Raw genomic sequence first — 17792 nt, 5'->3', positions numbered from 1 at the left:
AAAGCAGAAGTTTTAGGGGCAGGCCACTAATGACCAGTCCCATCAATTTGGAGTCATAATTTTTTCGATCATTTAGCATTTTAAGATTTTGTAGCCTGTATTAATATGAAAAACGTTGTGATGGTGGATCATTTGTATTTTGTAGGGAATTTGAATTCATGAAAAGAAATACTGTACTAGTTGGAAAGGAACATCCTTGATGCAACTTTTGACTAGTAGTTACAAGTCTCCCCAAATTAATTACTAGTATTAGTATTTTATAGTAAGAGGTAGAGGTAATCATGATCCAACTAATATGAATCTAACTGCATTATATGGTTGTGGGTTAGGGTTTCAGTTTTTAAACTTCCTAAGAGGAGTGGGAACAAAAAAAAACCCACTCACATTTTGTTCAAGCTTTTGCTACTGAAATTAAAGTTCAAACAATTAAACAAATTGTTTGGAGTAAAATAAGGTCATCCAAAAAAATCTCATCACTTACTAAACTTAGCTGGTATTCATTTTCTCAAAGCCAGATCTGAATTAACTAATTCAGATTGATTTGAGATTGGGGAAAACATTAAAAAAATCTTAAATGGAGGAATGGTTAGCCCTCCTACCCTCAACTACACAGCATTAAACCATTGAACTACAAACACAGCCCCATTCAATAAATTCCATCCATTTCTCACCTAGAGAAAGACCAACCCTCTTTAATTACAGAACAAACACCACCACCTCTCAACTTCCATAAAATGACCTTCAACCTTATTCTTCCCCACACTTGAACATCTCTATTCTGATTCAGTAGTAGTAGTAGTAGCTTACATTGTTCTTGAAGGTGGGGTTGTATTCTTCTCCTCTATTAGGATGAAGGTCACTGTTGTTTCTCGAAGTGGTAGAGAAATTGTCAAAGGTGGGATTGACCTCAATGATTCGGTATGTTCTTTTACTTGCTTAAAATTTCAATGGGTTTCTCTTATTTTTCACAAATTTGTTCATTTCTCTTGTTTCAATGTGGGTTTCTCTAAGTTGGGTTTCTCTGTTATTCTTGTTTGGGATCTCAACTTTCTTCTTGTATTGAAGTTTGACTTGTCTGTGAATGAGAATCTTGATTCAGAAGATCGTTTTTTTATTTGCTTTTGTTATCCAGGCTACAGTGAGTGATCTCCAAGAAGCTATTCATGAAAGAAGTAAGTAACAATCTCTACCACTAGTGACTATAGTTTGCTAAAATGCAATTTTATTCATCATGCCTGTTATAAGCTGTAAAATTTCTTGATTGGAAATGATTTTCTTGCCTATTAGTAATTGTCCTTGATTGCTCAGCTTAATATTTGTATGTCATGAAATATCTTTCCATGTTTGATAAATGAAATTGAATTTGGTAGGCTAAGAACTATATCCATTGTTAAAATGTCAAGTTGCAGTTGTATCGCATGCCCGACCCTTTTTCCCTATATCTATGTTGTTATCTTTTTCATTGTTCTGTTTCCCATGCTGATTTCCATATGCCCGACATAAGAATCTCCGTCAATTACATTATATGAATCTCCGTGTTTCCTGCAAGCACGGAGACTCTCCCTAGCTATGACCGTACACATGAGTACTATGACTTACTAGGAATTTGAATTAGAACAATTTTTCGATGTGAGGTTAGTACATGTATGTGGTTACAACTTTAGAACTCCGTAAATAACTTTAGTATAGATATGACTGACGCGTCTTCACGGCTTATGTGAACCTTGTGACGGACTTTCTTGCTGTGTTTAACTTCACTTGACACTTAATAATGACACGGTCATTAATGTTCTATGGAGGTCTGAAAAGTTACAGATGTGACTTTATGAGATGTCATAAATTTTCCCCATAACTAACATGATCTAAGCTAGGTCAAAGCCCTCCTGATATGAAGCAAGATAATGATCGTGTACACATTGATGAAGCAATAGACCTGGGAGAAGCTGCAAATATTCACCCAGCTACTACTGGAGCAAAGAGGAAATTCACATCGATGCTCTCAGACTTCGGAGGTGAAAAACTTAATGCAAGATACCAAGATGGAAGTAGAGATGAAGATGATGTAAAGGGACAAGTTTCGGATGAAATACTGAGGAAAGTCTACGATGATTTTCTTGAAATGCATAGACCTTTCTATGATCCGGAACTAATTCCCATGGGGGCCCTTCAAAACGATCTTTACATGCTTGTACCTAGTGATTGGCCGATACCAACTTGCCCAATTGAGAAAGTAGGAAAGGGGACTTGGCAGCACGAGATCCCAGACTACATTATTGCTGCTGTCTATGCTCTGGCAAAGACACAATATGAGGCTATTGATCCATTGCATGCAGTAAAATGGGGTACGCTTAGGATGGAGGCATTTAAGGCTGGTTGGTTTGATGGTCAAGCTTATACTAAGCTTGTACCTGCACCTGTGAACTCATGTGGTATAATGTTGGCCGATTCAGCTCGTATCGAAGAAAATGCCTCCATAGCTTCAAGCATATGTCAGTTTATACCATTCTTTTTCGAGTTCTGTTTTAGGCACCACAGTGTAGCATATACCAAGTTAAGTGCTAGTGAATATGTAGCAAGAGCAAAGAAGCTGGCTAGCTTAGCTAAACTTGATGGAATCCTCAATTATTTGCCTAATGAAGTGCTATATGGGCAGGCTCTAACATGGATCGGTGTAAGGAGACCAATGGAAGTCTTGAAAATCGAAAGAAATAATTTGACCATAGCGGATGTTTTTAGAGTCCGATTAAATTATGGCCCAGCAGGTCAGGCATTGATCACGACATCATGTGCAATAATTCGATCACTCATAAGTGCTAACTTGTGGGAGAAGATAAAAGAAGCTGGCGGCTATGAAGATCTCCCGTTACATATAGTTGATGAAAAGATTTTAGCAGATCCATGGAGGTACCATCTACAAAGTTACGTTTATGGTGTACCAACACTAACCAACGAGGAGAAATTAGAGGTTGAGACAGCAAAAAAGCTAGCAATTGATTATGCACCAGTTCTTCAGGCCTATTGTGACACAATGATGAAGTGTAGTTCTTTAAGTAATGTCAAAGTACTCAAGAGGCATTCAGATTTCAACCCTGTTCTGTATTCAAGAGCTAAGAAAGTATTTAGATCTGCGAGGAAATCGAACAAGAATCAGCTTACTAAACAGTCAATAGAGCAAGCATTTGGGACATGGACACATGCAACTGCGGGACCTTCTGATGGCTGAAGACCTGAAACTCTCAGTTGAAGTTTATGGATATCTTTCGACAAAACAACAGTTTTAGTAGCTTTTAGTTTGACATTTCATACTCTTTCCTTTTGATATCATACGTTTTTTAATGGTTTCGGACAATTAGTTATAGGTATGAGTTTTGATACTTAACTTCGTTATTCTAGGATATCTTTTTGGGGTGGTCTAACAGTTTTAGTAGCTTTTAGTATGATGTTTCATGCTCTTTTCACTTCGATCTAGGTGTTTCTGAATTGTTTTGAACAACTTACTCCATTTATGCATGATTTTGATGGTCGTTCTTAATCGAAAAAAAAATTCAAGTTTAGGAATATGAGTAAAACCATAACACCAAAGTAATTTGTAGAATTTGAACTGAATTGGGGGGTCATGTAATTCCCTATCAGAGAAGGTTAGAAAGTACACAGTGATTAAATGGTTAAGTAGGTTATCATGCTTAAAGAACATGTTTAATGTAACTAGATGGGGTCTAGTTCGGCATCGATTACCTCAAACCATTTTTTTGTTAAATTTGTAATTTTTATTTTTTTTTATTTCAAAAATTTGATATTGGTTGTCTGGTTTTACTTTCTAAAATTCTACAGCCAAGAAGTACTATCCTTCTAGGCAGCGGCTAACTCTCCCACTCGAACCTGGAACCAAGGTGAAACCTGTCGTCCTCGCCCCAAAGAAAACTATACAGGATTATTGTGATGGGAATTCTGGTAACTTGACTGTGGTATTCAAGGATCTAGGTCCTCAGGTTTTATACAGTACCCTTTTCTTCTGGGAATATTTCGGCCCTCTAGTCATATATCCCATCTTTTACTACTTTAACGTGTATCAGTACTTGGGGTACAAAGGCGAACGGGTTATCCACCCAGTGCAGACATACGCGACATATGTCTGGTGTTTCCACTATTTTAAACGAATAATGGAAACATTTTTCGTGCATAGATTTAGTCATGCAACTTCACCACTTTCAAATGTGTTCAGAAACTGTTTGTATTACTGGTCTTTTGGTGCGTTCATTGCTTACTATGTGAATCACCCACTTTATACTCCTGTTAGTGATTTACAGATGAAGATAGGGTTTGGGTTTGGAGTGATTTGTCAAATTTCAAACTTCTATTGTCATATTTTGCTTAGAAATCTTCGAAGTCCTGATGGAAATGGCGGGTATCAAATTCCTCGTGGGTTTTTGTTTAATTTAGTTACTTGTGCTAATTACACTACGGAGATATATCAGTGGGTAGGTTTCAATATTGCTACACAGACTGTTGCTGGTTATGTGTTTGCTGCTGTTGCTGCTTTTATCATGACCAATTGGGCTCTCGCAAAACACCGACGGCTTAAGAAGGTATGTGTCATACAAACAAATCGTTCGGATCCGAAAATTAGGACGGAAGTGATGGCCAAGGCCTTATAGCATTAACTCGTCATATAAATGACTTTATAGCTTTTTATATCTGATACTAGTTTCTAAGCTTTTATTCTTCTTTTGCTGCAGTTATTCGACGGAAAGGAAGGCAGGCCTAAGTACCCACGAAGATGGGTGATACTTCCTCCATTCATTTAACTCGACAACCTCTTGACTGGATTTCGCTGTGGCAAAACCTGCAATTCATGGAATCTCGGAACCCGGCTTCAAGATATCTAAAATGTCAGCGTTGTGATTGTAAGCATGAAACTAAGTTATCGTTTCTTGTTCAACTTAGACAAAAATAAGTTCGACGTAGTTTAAGGTGTTTATTTTCTTTTCTCGTCCTAAGGTTTATTTTGATTATAAATCAGTGTTGTTATTTGGCTTCCTGCTTGTTTAATGTGTTGTTCCTTGTTGACATTACAAAATTCTATCTATTGATTCTGGATTCTGAAATGTGAATGTGTGACCCTTTTTCAGTTTCTATACTTTTTCTGCACATACTTTTGCTTTAACCAATAGATATGACATTTGTTTAAAGTAAGGTATGGGTTTCAACCCTGATACTATGCCGGCCCACTATCCTGGCCTGGATTCAGCCGGGATAGAGGCCAGGTAGAGGGTCATTCTCCTACGGGTTTCTCGAATAATGGAGAAATTGGCAGCATTATTATAGTAGATTGTGAAACGGCTAACTTCCCACATGTCCAAGACTAGTAAGCAAATAACTTATTGCTATACTTGTTATTTTTGCCTCATTTGTTGTTGGTATGTTATGTTTATACCATATGAACTCATTAACTCCTCTGTACTTAACAATTATTATAAGAGAATTATCGCCAACCCTATCAATTTTAATATGAGAATAGTCATAATGGGAAACGGGTAATCTAATAGTCACCAGAAATATATTGTCCAAGTCCTATTCACTCATCGCTAATTGATTTTTTAATTGGATGGCAACAAACTAGAGCTAGGTGCGATAGTTACGAATGTCACACGCGTGCGTGGTGGTTGGATGACCAGAAACTGAAAAAAATTAAAAATTCACACCCTAGATTATATATACGAGAGAGAGATGAAATAATACATGGAGCTTCAATTCATTTTATTTCAGAATAGATATTAATAATGATCCAAATTTCTCCATCATAACTAACTACTAACAAACTAAACGTACATATATTATTTATTCATGATGAAGAAGTAATGGTGGAGCTTCTAGGTTTCTTTACCATAGGACCAAGATTAGCAAGTAGTTCAGGACCAAATAATGAATCAATTTCTTGTGATGATACATCAACAAATTGGTAATTATGGTGATTCTTCAAAGATAATTTCCTTTTCATCTTCGTCGTCTTCTTAGTAATATTGGATGAGACTACTAACTTGGCAGCTGGTTTCTTTGGTGCTAGTGGGCACTGTGGAAACAATGGGATTCTTTTATCAAGCGACGTTGGAGTTCGAAATCCATCTTCATCTTCATCTCTGAGTTCTCCTAATTTTAATGGAGGCATTAAATGAATTGGGATTTCCTCATACATAATGTTCTCTTTGTTGTCCTCTGTTTCTCCATTAGGACTCTGTTTTTGTACTCTGTCTTCTTGACAACCACCATCTTCTTTTTCTTCTTCTTCATGGCAATTAAGGAGTTTAGGATCTCCGGGAGAGGTTGGTGTTCCACAATTATCAGTGAATTCTTGTCTGGGTCTTAATAAAAACTCTAACTTGATCGATCTCAGATCTTTCTCAGCCATAAGTGAATCAGAATTCGACATACCCACTATGAAAAATGAGCTCAGAGAGAGAGAGAGAGAGAGAGAGATTGGAATTGTGTAATGTTAGATGGGAATAGAATCATGAAATGTCATGTTTTCTACGTTCTTTTAAGTAAATTTTCTCAGGAGGTTCCTTGGGTATCTTTTGTGACCCTTTCCAATGAGAGAGAGAGAAAAAAGAGAGATTGAGAGAGAGAGAGAGAGAGAGAGTGGGTTATGAGTGGGAGAGAGAAATAAGGGTTGGTATAGGAAGGAATAAGGGTATGAGAGGAGACCATAGAGATAGATAGGAGGATCCTTGGCTAAAAAGGAGCTTTTGAGCTTTGAAAACTTCACTCTCCCATTTTTGGGATCCAATCTTGAAAATTGTGGTTTTCTTTAGTGTGTGTGTGTACGTGTGTGATGGGGTAGTGTGTGGTTTATTTATTACTACGTGTGTGATGGGGTAGTCTGGTTGACTAAGGACTCTCAATTAGAATGTTTGCTGTTTCATTGTCAATTTTCACCCAAGTCTAATTTGGGTCTAATAAATTACAATACTCTGTTATTCCACGATACATATAAAACCTGTTTAACATCGTAACTGTATAAACATAGGTAAACAACAACGTATTGATGATGGTTTAATTGTTCAATAAATACTCAAAGTGCAGGCTAGTGAAGAAGAGTTACGTTGCGAGAGCATGGATATGATTCTGGTTTTTCGACATCGGTATGATAACTAAACAAAGTTCATTTTTTTTACTAATTTAGTTGAAGTAGGGGTAAACGTTTGATCTACCAAAACACATAGAAAAATTCAAAAATCACACTAACATCTTTCTCTCTCTCTCTCTCTAACTCGGATCTATAACTCTTCTCATTTGTCTAGTAGAATGTCAAAGGGGCCGGTTAACTATAAAATTTAGCTTTTGAATCCCTCACTTTTTACCTTTTTCAGATCTTTTGCAAACTTTGATGAATCTATGCACATGGTATGCTACATGAATAGGACCTTATCTAAACACCCAAATATTATATTTAAACAACAGAGATAAAACTGTCTGTTTTCTCACAAGCGGACGTTTGGCTATGATGGTTTGATGAACTTTAAACCTATTCAATTTGTTGAACGAAAATGGTTTCCTCGTGGCTAATAATGAAGTAGAAAGCCTATCGAGATCTAGGTCGCTACAAAGCCAAAATTTATCATGGATCGTAAGGATTTTTGAAAATATTAACGTAAGATGTTGATCCGAGGATTCTAATTGTTCAATCTGATTTTACCCTGGACTTCTCAGGGTGGCTCTCATTCCTCTAATGAATAATAGTGTCTCCATATATGTTGTTGATGGTTGATCCTACCATTGCCAACACTAGTCATGTATGTGTAAGATGGGTAGGTCATGGATAATGGTACCATCTCTTTCTCAAAGTGGAAATAATTAATGTTACCTTTTCCTTGTCTCTCTTTCAAAGTGGGTATCTTCCCTATTATTATTGGAGTAAGATGGGGTCTTATATTGTTGAATTCGAATCTAGTTGGATGATAACCACTGGTGTAAGAATTGGTCTTATATATGTTAAATTTGATCAATGAATTCGAATCTAGTTGGATGATAACTCTTGGTGTAAGATTGGGTCTTATATCGGTTGAATTTGATCAATGAATTCGAATCTAGTTGGATGATAACTCTTGGTGTAAGATTGGGTCTTATATCGGTTGAATTTGATTATAGTTGGTGATGTAGACGCAGCGGAATTAAAATAAGAACAAGAAAATAAACGAAGAACTGTAAAGAAAACGATAAATAAACTAAAACTTGATTAACTTCAATGGCTTTTCTCTTCAATATGAATAATAAAATAGACTAGACCTCCTTTTATAGGATAACAGACTTTCCTAGATAGACTCAAACTAGGATTCCTAAATAATAAAATACTTAAAACATAAAAACTTCTAAATAAAGAAATACCAAATTAAAGTAACTTCCTAATCCTATACTAATTAGGACCACTATTGTGGCCGACCGGGACGTGGGCACGCGTGGACGTGGGCCCACGTGTTATGCGCCTGCATCAGCACCCCGTTCCCCAGAAGGTTCATCCCGAACCGTTTCGATGAAGGAAACAATGTGAGCCACCCGTATACTCTGTATTCCGCCATGGCGATCCGTAATTCCCACTTCGAACGAAATTTGCAGACAATCGGTAAAAGACAATGATGGACTAACGAACCCAATATAATCTGGACCCCTTGACACGACGAGATTCGTAAAATCCACAGTAGTGAAGAAACATCCAACAAATTGTGACATCGGCCATCATCTTTTAGTGGGATGAAGAAGATTGCACATACCAAAATATCCTCTTTGAAAAATCAGACCTCCAAAATCATCTTCCAATATATCACGATTTCGTGTTCACCGGAAGCTAAAAAGTGAACTGGTGGTGAGATACTTTTCTTTTTCTTCACATTACTCTTTTCCGTTAATGTAGCAAGTATCCCATTGATTTTTCTAAGGAGCATTTTCTCGAACACGTTAGACACACCAATTAATATTCCTACGTTTGGCCTCCCGTGTGGTAAGGCGAAGCTCCATCCACCTCCTTTCATTAATTCCATGTTTCTCAAGTAAAGACTTTCATGTGATGAAGCCATTGAAGATGATGATGATTCTCTGCCAATTACTTTGTATGTAGGCATCTTTGTAATAGTTTCAGTTGATTTTTCCCTCCTCTCCACTGAATTTACAATTGACTTCTTAGTAATATACTGTGATGAAGAAATTGTTGATGGAGAAGATAACAAAACATAACTATCATTGGCATCAGTGTTAGTAATCAGATCTTTGAGCAGGAAACGTTTTGTCTTCATCCAGTAATCTTCAGACGACGATGATGTTGATAGATTGCTTTCATAATGAATTTGATTGAATTTAAACTGTCTACCGGAGAAGATTTCAGTAGGGTAAATATGAAATACAAAAGCTGATTCAAAGTCAACATCGCAAGTGGGATGATCTCCAGTCTTTGTGTTATGATCACTCGATGAAGGATCATAACGAAATTCTTCATTATCTGCTAACGTCTCAAGCCAAATTAGTTGATTATCTACATATAGTTGAGCTCCCCAATACCTGTTATCTTGTAAAATTTTGCCTTTAAACCTCGTAAAAGTGGTAGCATTATCAAGTTGTGATCGTTTATTTGAAGACCGTGGGGTACTACTATTATTTGAATACGAAATAGGTTTCTCCCATGATAATGAATGAAAGTTTGTTTGATCATGGGGAGTCGAAACTGTCAAAGCTCCTGGATCCCAAATAAAATCAAAATTATCTTCTTCTATTGCTGGGGAATATTCATCTTCATCTTCTTCAGTTTCAACTTCGTTGTGATCTTCATGTTTAATATCAATGGAATCATCCTCTGTTAGTACTTGTTTATAGTTGGAATCATCTTTTTCAACTTCTTGTTCTTTTTCTTCTTTAACTACAACTTCTTTGTAATCAACTTCGTCAACTTGTTCAAACTCTTCTTTTTCTTCTTTTATTACTTTTTCATGGTTAATGGAAATAAGAGGTTGTGAATAATAATAGTACGGTGGTGGTGGTGGTGGTGGTGGTGTTGACGGTTGGTATGGACAAGGAGATGATTGTTGTTGTTGTCGCTGTTGATGTTGCTGTTGTCGTTGTTCCATCAGTGGTGTCGAAGATGGTATAAGAGGTTGTGAATATGGTGGTGGTGTATAATAAGAAGATGGAGGTGATGGTGAATATGGTGGTGAGTACGGTGGTGGTGTATAAGAGTACGGAGGTGATGTGAGACATAATTGATGCGGTAAAATTTTATGATTCGAAACAAGGATGTGTCGTCTCCCGGAATGTCATATGAATCATAAAATTTGGTCAGACATTGATGTTTCATATCTCGACTAGGATTTAGATTTGATGAAGGAAAATTACTTCCTTCTTCCTCCTCCGCCATTGACTGAATTTTGTTCCCTTTTCCTTGAACTTCTCCTTCAATATCATCGATCTTAGTGATTGAAGTAACTTCGGAGAACTGTCTTCTCAATTCAATTTTTGTTTCTACACATGACAAACATTCATCGAGAGGAAGAAAACCATACCTGAAAATACTTTTCAATGTATCCCAATCATCAATGATCGATTTTCCTTGATCAATAAGTCTCCATTGCAGGGCATTATATTGTTCATAGATTCTTTCGGACATATGTTGCTCAACCAAAAAAACCTTATCTTCGTCGGGAACGTCTTGATTTCTAAACCAATCTTCCATGTGTTGAATCCAGAAATTTATATGAAATTGACCTTCGAAGAGTGGAATTTTAGATATTTGATGAATTTTTCTTTCATCTTCTCGATCAATATAAAATTGAGTTATATCTCGAATAGGATCCCAAGATAAACGTGGAAAAAATTTCCAACACTCAAGAGGAGATGTATCCATAGATTTTTTTATTTTATTTTTTTTTTACAAAAAAAAAATCCAGAATTTTTATGGCTCTGAATACCACTTGATGTAGACGCAGCGGAATTAAAATAAGAACAAGAAAATAAACGAAGAACTGTAAAGAAAACGATAAATAAACTAAAACTTGATTAACTTCAATGGTTTTTCTCTTCAATATGAATAATAAAATAGACTAGACCTCCTTTTATAGGATAACAGACTTTCCTAGATAGACTCAAACTAGGATTCCTAAATAATAAAATACTTAAAACATAGAAACTTCTAAATAAAGAAATACCAAATTAAAGTAACTTCCTAATCCTATACTAATTAGGACCACTATTGTGGCCGACCGGGACGTGGGCACGCGTGAACGTGGGCCCACGTGTTATGCGCCTGCATCAGTTGGGTTGATAACGTCTGTATTTATCATTCCAAAATCAGAATTTAGCTCTCATTATACCTTTAAGAGACCTTGCTTCAATTCATTATATTTTACAAACTTAGATAGTTTAGATGCATTGATAAATTGATCATCTGGATTTGACTTTTTATTTTTGTTAATTTGATTGCGGTCTTCTTTCAAAATTATGATGACATTAAGAACAAAAAAAACTTGTTTGTGGTATATTGAGCCCAATTTTGCACATATTTAGACTAATATTCAATATCGTAAAATATGAGTTCAAATCTTGTAAAGAATGCAATAAAAAAATAAGAATTAGTAAGAGTAGTATAAGGAGTAAGGATGACTCTCATCAAAAAAAAAAAGGAGTAAGGATGAGATTTCATATTAAACTAAATATTCTCTTTTACATTATCACACCTTTATTCTAAGAATCTAATATCATTACCTCATGAAACACACAAATGTAATGATCAAATACACAATAAATTTTTATCATTAATAAAAAAAGAACTTCGAATTTTGATAACGTGTAAAAATATCATTCTGGTAATCTAAATTAAAAAAAAAAATACATGCGAGAGTTATTTTATTATCATAAATATAGTAATTTTGAGCCCAAAAGAGGGGACCATTTTGATGAAGGGTTAGTTTTCAACTTTTCATCATCAAAATCACTTCATAAAAAAGAAGAATCTTATACTTTATTTTTCTTCTTTAAAGTATATAAAGATACATACATTTTTGTATAAAATAGTCTTTCTTAAAATGTACTTACAAAAATTAAAATAATATACTACAACATTCTCATGGGAATCATTGCATCTCATGTTGCATCAATCTCGATATGATTTTTGCAGTTACCATCTCTAAGCATCATTTCCCATTTCTTATAATCATGCATATTTCTCTCTCTCTCTTCTAAATTTCAAGCCCATGAATCTCAAATTCGATTGGCTCTTTCTCTCTCTACACTTTGGAGGAATTGTATTGGTGAATCTGACAGAAGTGACATTTTTTATACAAACACAAGGACAACAGGACATGTTCTCCACTATAATCTGGTACATCAGCCCACTTACATAGCTTTCTCTGTGAATTTTATCCTCACCATCTTATTTTAATTTTTTTTGCTTCTTTTTCAAGTATCTTCTTTCTCTTACTTTCTTATCTATGGGGTTCTCATTGCCTCATTGGTAAATAAACATTTTCTTAGACTAAGAATATGACATTTTAGTGCATCTTGATAGATTAACATTCATTTGGTGGAATAGTTAATTGAGACAAACTTGTGGTGCCCTTTACTTCCCTAGTAGTATCTAGACACCTCAAATGAGTTTCGAATCCTGGAGGCATAATCAATGGTTTTGTTCCTAATAAAAAAGTTCACTTGAGTTGAATAGATACATATACCGTCTTTCCATTGAAGATATCAGAATTTGAATTTTACACATTTCTAAACTAAAAACAGGTTCGTGTGTAATAAAATGTGTTTGATCCCCACAAACAAAGAAAATACCGATTGAGTCGCATCAGGAAAGATAAACAGGTCACCAAAATAGCTAACATCAATACAAATTTGGTATTTAGAGATCTCAAAGATATTACTAATCGTATTTGCTCTTTCACTACCAAATAATCATTCGAAAGACAAACGCTGGATTAGAGTAAAAATTTGAAGAGCCAAAAACCCCATGTCCCCCTCATTTTTCTAGCTCGCCATCCTTCTTCATGTCTCCTCTCTTCTCAAATCTTTCCTTTTTTCATCTCATCTTTGTTCCTCTCCCGCCCCATGAGTTTCAGCAAAGCAAAAGAAGAGTTTCAACAAAACAAAAGAGATAGAAGGAATCAAAAGAGGAGAAAGAGGACAAATAGAGGGTAACTAAATACGTTGAATGAAGATGGTCATCGGGTCCAGCAAGGAAAAAATTATGTGGAGACTAACCTAGAGAGTGGCTCATGCTGCTCTCCACATATATAATTTCAACTATCAACTTATTACTTATAGCAGGTTTTAGTTTAGCTCCACTAGTGGAGTGCTTGGTGTCCCTGACAGAGCTAAGAAATCAAATCCCTTGGATTGTTTAGTTAGAATATTAAGATAAATGTGAGAATCATGATATGTAAGGATATTATGTTAGCTTAAAAAATTGTTTTGCACTGTATCACGTAAGTCTGTACCTTATAAAAGTTTGTTGTTTATACAGAAAATATCTCATCTATTGTTTATATTTTATATAGATCTCTTCTATTATTTAGAAGTTTACTTTATAGAAAATATAACTTAACCATGTCGACCCTGAAATTCTAGTTCCGACCCTGGGCCCAAGAGATAAGATGTTAAGATTTTTTGGAGCAACAATGTAAGAGTTGTCAAAACCTTGGTGTGAAATTCGATCAAACGATTGACACTCGTCATGTATACATGTTTCATCAAGAGAGAGAAAGTAACGTGAATCCAACCATCCAATTGTACTTCACGCTTAACTTTTTCGGTGGATGGGACATTTTCGTTTGGGACGTTTATTGTAATTGGTAGACCCTTGTGGACTGATTTTGAAAGAGTTAAATATGAATAGTGAAGCTCTGTAAATACAACAACAAGCTCTATAAACACCGACTGCTAAAGGGAAAGAAAAGCAACGGAAACATAGCTGGATCGATCCACGCACGGGAGCCCCATAGGCCAGACGGCCAGATGGAAATGACGAGTGAGGTGGGCCGCTGATCTACAAAGAAGGAGTTAACGGTTGAGATCCCATAAAAAGTGGGGACTTTGAAAAATCCATTTATTTGTGGGGTTGGGAGTTCTTTTGGTTTCCATTTTTGAATCACAAGGGTGCGGCGGGCAGCTCAGATCGGATTTCCGTTTACGCGAATTCTAGGGTTCCCAAAGGTTCTCTCTTCTCTTCCTCTCTCTCTCTCTCTCTAGTTTCATCAATCTATCTTCTATTTTAGTGTTCAATTCTTTCTTAGATCAATCCTTGCGGAAGGGCACTCAGATCGATTGCGACGATCGATCTGTAATCTCCGTCGTCGTTTTAGATCCAAGGTTTTCATTTCTCATTACTCGAAACAATTAGTACTTGTTTTATTTGGATTCATGCAAGAGATGCTTGGATTTGATTGTTATATTCATCTTCTTTATCTGAGAATTTATTTGCTTTTGGTTAATGTCGATACTTCTTATTGATTCTAGGGCAATGCTTTGGATTTTGTGTTTGTTTTAAAACAGGTGTTCATTTGTCATTATCATTTCGATTAATTTTTTGATTAATGTGGTTAGTTTAATTTTTCTCAATGATTTGTGGCAATAATTTGGATTTAAAAGAACATTGTGAGAGCTGTTTTTATTTATAATCACTTGTTTAATTTGTAGTTTATGTGGTTATCTGAATGCCTATCCATGGGATCATGGATCTTCACGTGAAGTCCACATTGTTCATTGATTTCTAATCATCATATTTCTTACAGAGCTTAATCTCCTTTGTTATGATCCATGATTCCATGTAATAGGATAACCTAATGATTTCTATAAAAATAGAAAACTAGTCTTTTGTTAAATCTAGTTATTGGAATTTAAAACAAATTGAATGGAAATAACTGGCAAGGTCTTTTTGTCATTGTGTCGATGTGCTCTTGATAAACTGTGATTTTACCCGCAAGGATATAAATCGAACTGCTACTTAATTTTGAGTTAAGTTGCATCCGACTTGTGGATGCTGATGGCTTATCGCGTATTTGCATCTGAAAAGTGGATAGACCTACATCCATATAAGATTTTTTGAGTTCTTGGTGGTATTCTAATCTAAAACTGTTTACCAGCAGGTGATTAAAAATGGCAGATGCAGAGGATATTCAGCCTCTCGTGTGCGACAATGGAACCGGTATGGTTAAGGTACGAACCCACACCCCCCTAAGAGTTTAATAATGTTAATGTTGGTTAGCGGAAAAGTAATATTCTTGTTCATTTGCTTATTATGACTCTATGAAGATGACATTATAATTGCTTCTTCTTTTTTCCCTGCCATATCATATTTGTCCTCTGAACTCGTGATTCTTATTGATGTTCATCTGTTTTTTAGGCTGGGTTTGCAGGAGATGATGCTCCAAGGGCTGTGTTCCCTAGCATTGTCGGACGCCCACGTCACACTGGTGTGATGGTTGGAATGGGGCAAAAAGATGCTTATGTTGGGGATGAGGCTCAGTCTAAGCGTGGTATTCTAACATTGAAGTACCCAATTGAGCATGGTATTGTCAGCAACTGGGATGACATGGAGAAGATCTGGCATCACACGTTCTACAATGAACTTCGTGTTGCCCCAGAGGAACACCCTGTTCTTCTCACTGAAGCACCTCTCAACCCTAAAGCTAATCGTGAGAAGATGACTCAAATTATGTTTGAGACATTTAACACACCTGCTATGTATGTGGCAATTCAGGCTGTCCTTTCCCTTTATGCCAGTGGTCGTACTACTGGTAAGCAACTCGAAACTCAAATTTTTGTAAAGACTCACCATCACTTGTTACTTAGCATGCAGGTTTAAATTCTGTAAGTTTTATTGAAGATATGAACAATTTGTGCAGGTATTGTTCTCGATTCTGGGGATGGTGTGAGTCACACTGTTCCAATCTACGAAGGATATGCACTACCACATGCAATCTTGCGTCTGGATCTTGCAGGTCGTGACCTTACTGATGCCCTAATGAAAATCCTCACTGAGCGTGGTTACTCTTTCACAACCACCGCTGAACGAGAAATTGTCAGAGACATGAAGGAGAAGCTCGCGTACATCGCTCTTGACTATGAGCAAGAACTTGAAACTTCTAGAACAAGCTCTAGTGTTGAGAAGAGCTACGAATTGCCTGATGGGCAAGTGATCACCATTGGAGCTGAACGTTTCAGATGCCCAGAGGTTCTTTTCCAGCCTTCCATGATTGGAATGGAAGCTGCCGGTATTCATGAGACCACATACAACTCCATCATGAAGTGTGATGTTGATATCAGGAAGGATCTTTACGGTAACATTGTTCTCAGTGGTGGATCCACCATGTTCCCTGGCATTGCTGATAGGATGAGCAAGGAGATCACAGCTCTAGCACCAAGCAGTATGAAGATCAAGGTGGTTGCTCCACCCGAAAGGAAATACAGTGTATGGATCGGAGGCTCTATCTTGGCTTCTCTCAGCACTTTCCAGCAGGTATGCTCCTTTTTACCATTATAACATAACAAATGAGTTAAATCACCAAGGTGGTGTTTGTTTTTTCTCCAAATCAGGTCTGAAATCTGACTCGAGGTCTGGATTGACCCAAATGGGATTCCAGAATGTTAGTTTTTGTCTGACTTGTCATATCTGACTGATCAAGTTGATGTTGGGTCCACTTAAGTCAGACGAGTCAGATTCAAACAATGAAATACTCGTGATAAATATACTACCTAAGATATTGCTTATGAATCTTAAAGTGGTGTTTGCTGCCAATTCTTGATTAAGAGAATTTATGAATTATATTATTGTGTGCAGATGTGGATTGCAAAGGCTGAGTATGATGAATCTGGTCCTTCGATAGTTCACAGGAAATGCTTCTGATCATATACTATCCGAATTGCGAAAAAAGGAGAGCTTCTGATCATGAACTCGGTAATCATATGTTATGTGAAGGAAACAAATGCAGTTTTGCATAATATGTCAACATTTATTTCTTCTTATTAACTCAATGTTTTTTTTTTGTTATGGTTTGTGTGTGTACTTTCTACTTGTCTCATTTTGAATGTTTATCTTGAAAGAGAGTAATGGCTAAAAATTTCCAATTCTTTCATTTGCATGTTCTTGTTTCTCTTCCAAGTTTATAACTGCAGTCTTCCTATCCTAATAAATTGTACGTAGAGGTTCATTACATTGGGAGCCAAAATTCAAAAATGTAATGCACCATTTGCTGGGAGTTGTGTTTCCGACTAGGTCGATGCTTAGAGGACTAACTACGGATATCACTATAGTCGAAGCACATCCCTGACTAGATTGACACCCATTCTTCTTGCAGAGTTGTAGTTTAGAATAGATAAGAAAGACTTGTAGAAAATGGGATGGGCCTGACGAGTTTTGACCTACTAGTGTTGTTTTCAGTTACCATTCCGTTTTTTTTTTTTTTTGAGAAATCGACTATGATCTACGTTAGTCGTTACAAGGCAGTGATACATCATGAAGATGTGATGAGCACGATAACTGTCTAATTTAAACCATAATGAAAGAGGCTTAAACCATAATGAAAGAGGTCTAAAGTCCGACAACATGAAAGAGGCCTAAAGCCCGACAACATGAAAGAGGCCTAAAGCCCGACAAATTTATCTCACGACCTCATGGGCTTAAGAGGGGTGTCCAACCGCTACACCAAAGGGTGGTGGACGTTACCATTCCGTTATTAAACACCAATTGTCAAGTATATATTTTAAGTTAACCAACCAAAGCAGACAAGCCTCGGATAGACAGACGCGCCACGAGAACT

At 36.4% G+C, this 17792-nt stretch overlaps 2 protein-coding genes across 7 annotated transcripts; both read left to right on the top strand.

Annotated features, from left to right (window-relative positions):
• The first annotated feature begins 316 nt into the window (after positions 1-316).
• LOC147546186 (very-long-chain enoyl-CoA reductase-like) lies at positions 317-5105 on the top strand. Its single transcript, XM_086633655.1, has 4 exons — positions 317-918; positions 1133-1172; positions 3832-4586; positions 4737-5105. The coding sequence occupies exons 1-4, from the start codon at positions 850-852 to the stop codon at positions 4803-4805; spliced, it is 933 nt and encodes a 310-aa protein (XP_086489781.1). The 5' UTR covers positions 317-849; the 3' UTR covers positions 4806-5105.
• An 8804-nt stretch (positions 5106-13909) lies between these two features.
• LOC147546185 (actin-like) lies at positions 13910-17108 on the top strand. Of its 6 annotated transcripts, none has more exons than XM_086636612.1 (6): positions 14025-14187; positions 14268-14343; positions 15117-15189; positions 15377-15770; positions 15879-16492; positions 16814-17108. In XM_086636612.1, the coding sequence occupies exons 3-6, from the start codon at positions 15130-15132 to the stop codon at positions 16877-16879; spliced, it is 1134 nt and encodes a 377-aa protein (XP_086492738.1). In that variant the 5' UTR covers positions 14025-14187; positions 14268-14343; positions 15117-15129; the 3' UTR covers positions 16880-17108. The 6 variants fall into 6 exon arrangements, with proteins under 6 accessions (XP_086492739.1, XP_086492740.1, XP_086492738.1 ...); XM_086636610.1 differs by having other exon boundaries at positions 14052-14187; positions 15120-15189; XM_086636613.1 differs by lacking the exon at positions 14268-14343 and having other exon boundaries at positions 13910-14187; positions 15120-15189.
• The last annotated feature ends 684 nt before the right edge of the window (positions 17109-17792 follow it).

The sequence above is a fragment of the Eschscholzia californica genome, unplaced genomic scaffold (genome assembly GCF_041429995.1).
Source record: "Eschscholzia californica isolate CP2 unplaced genomic scaffold, dmEscCali1.0.p SCAF_4, whole genome shotgun sequence".
Taxonomy (NCBI): domain Eukaryota; kingdom Viridiplantae; phylum Streptophyta; class Magnoliopsida; order Ranunculales; family Papaveraceae; genus Eschscholzia; species Eschscholzia californica.
Note: the sequence above shows the minus strand (reverse complement) of the source record. Positions and strands in the feature narration are given on the sequence as shown.

Excerpts from the sequence above, each read along its gene's own strand:
- LOC147546186 (XM_086633655.1), top strand. The coding sequence starts at position 850 with ATGAAGGTCACTGTTGTTTCTCGAAGTGGTAGAGAAATTGTCAAAGGT. Across the intron at positions 1,173-3,831 it reads AGAAGCTATTCATGAAAGAA|CCAAGAAGTACTATCCTTCT; the intron begins GTAAGTAACAAT and ends AAAATTCTACAG. Across the intron at positions 4,587-4,736 it reads AACACCGACGGCTTAAGAAG|TTATTCGACGGAAAGGAAGG; the intron begins GTATGTGTCATA and ends CTTTTGCTGCAG.
- LOC147546185 (XM_086636613.1), top strand. The coding sequence starts at position 15,130 with ATGGCAGATGCAGAGGATATTCAGCCTCTCGTGTGCGACAATGGAACC. Across the intron at positions 15,190-15,376 it reads ATGGAACCGGTATGGTTAAG|GCTGGGTTTGCAGGAGATGA; the intron begins GTACGAACCCAC and ends TCTGTTTTTTAG. Across the intron at positions 15,771-15,878 it reads TGCCAGTGGTCGTACTACTG|GTATTGTTCTCGATTCTGGG; the intron begins GTAAGCAACTCG and ends CAATTTGTGCAG.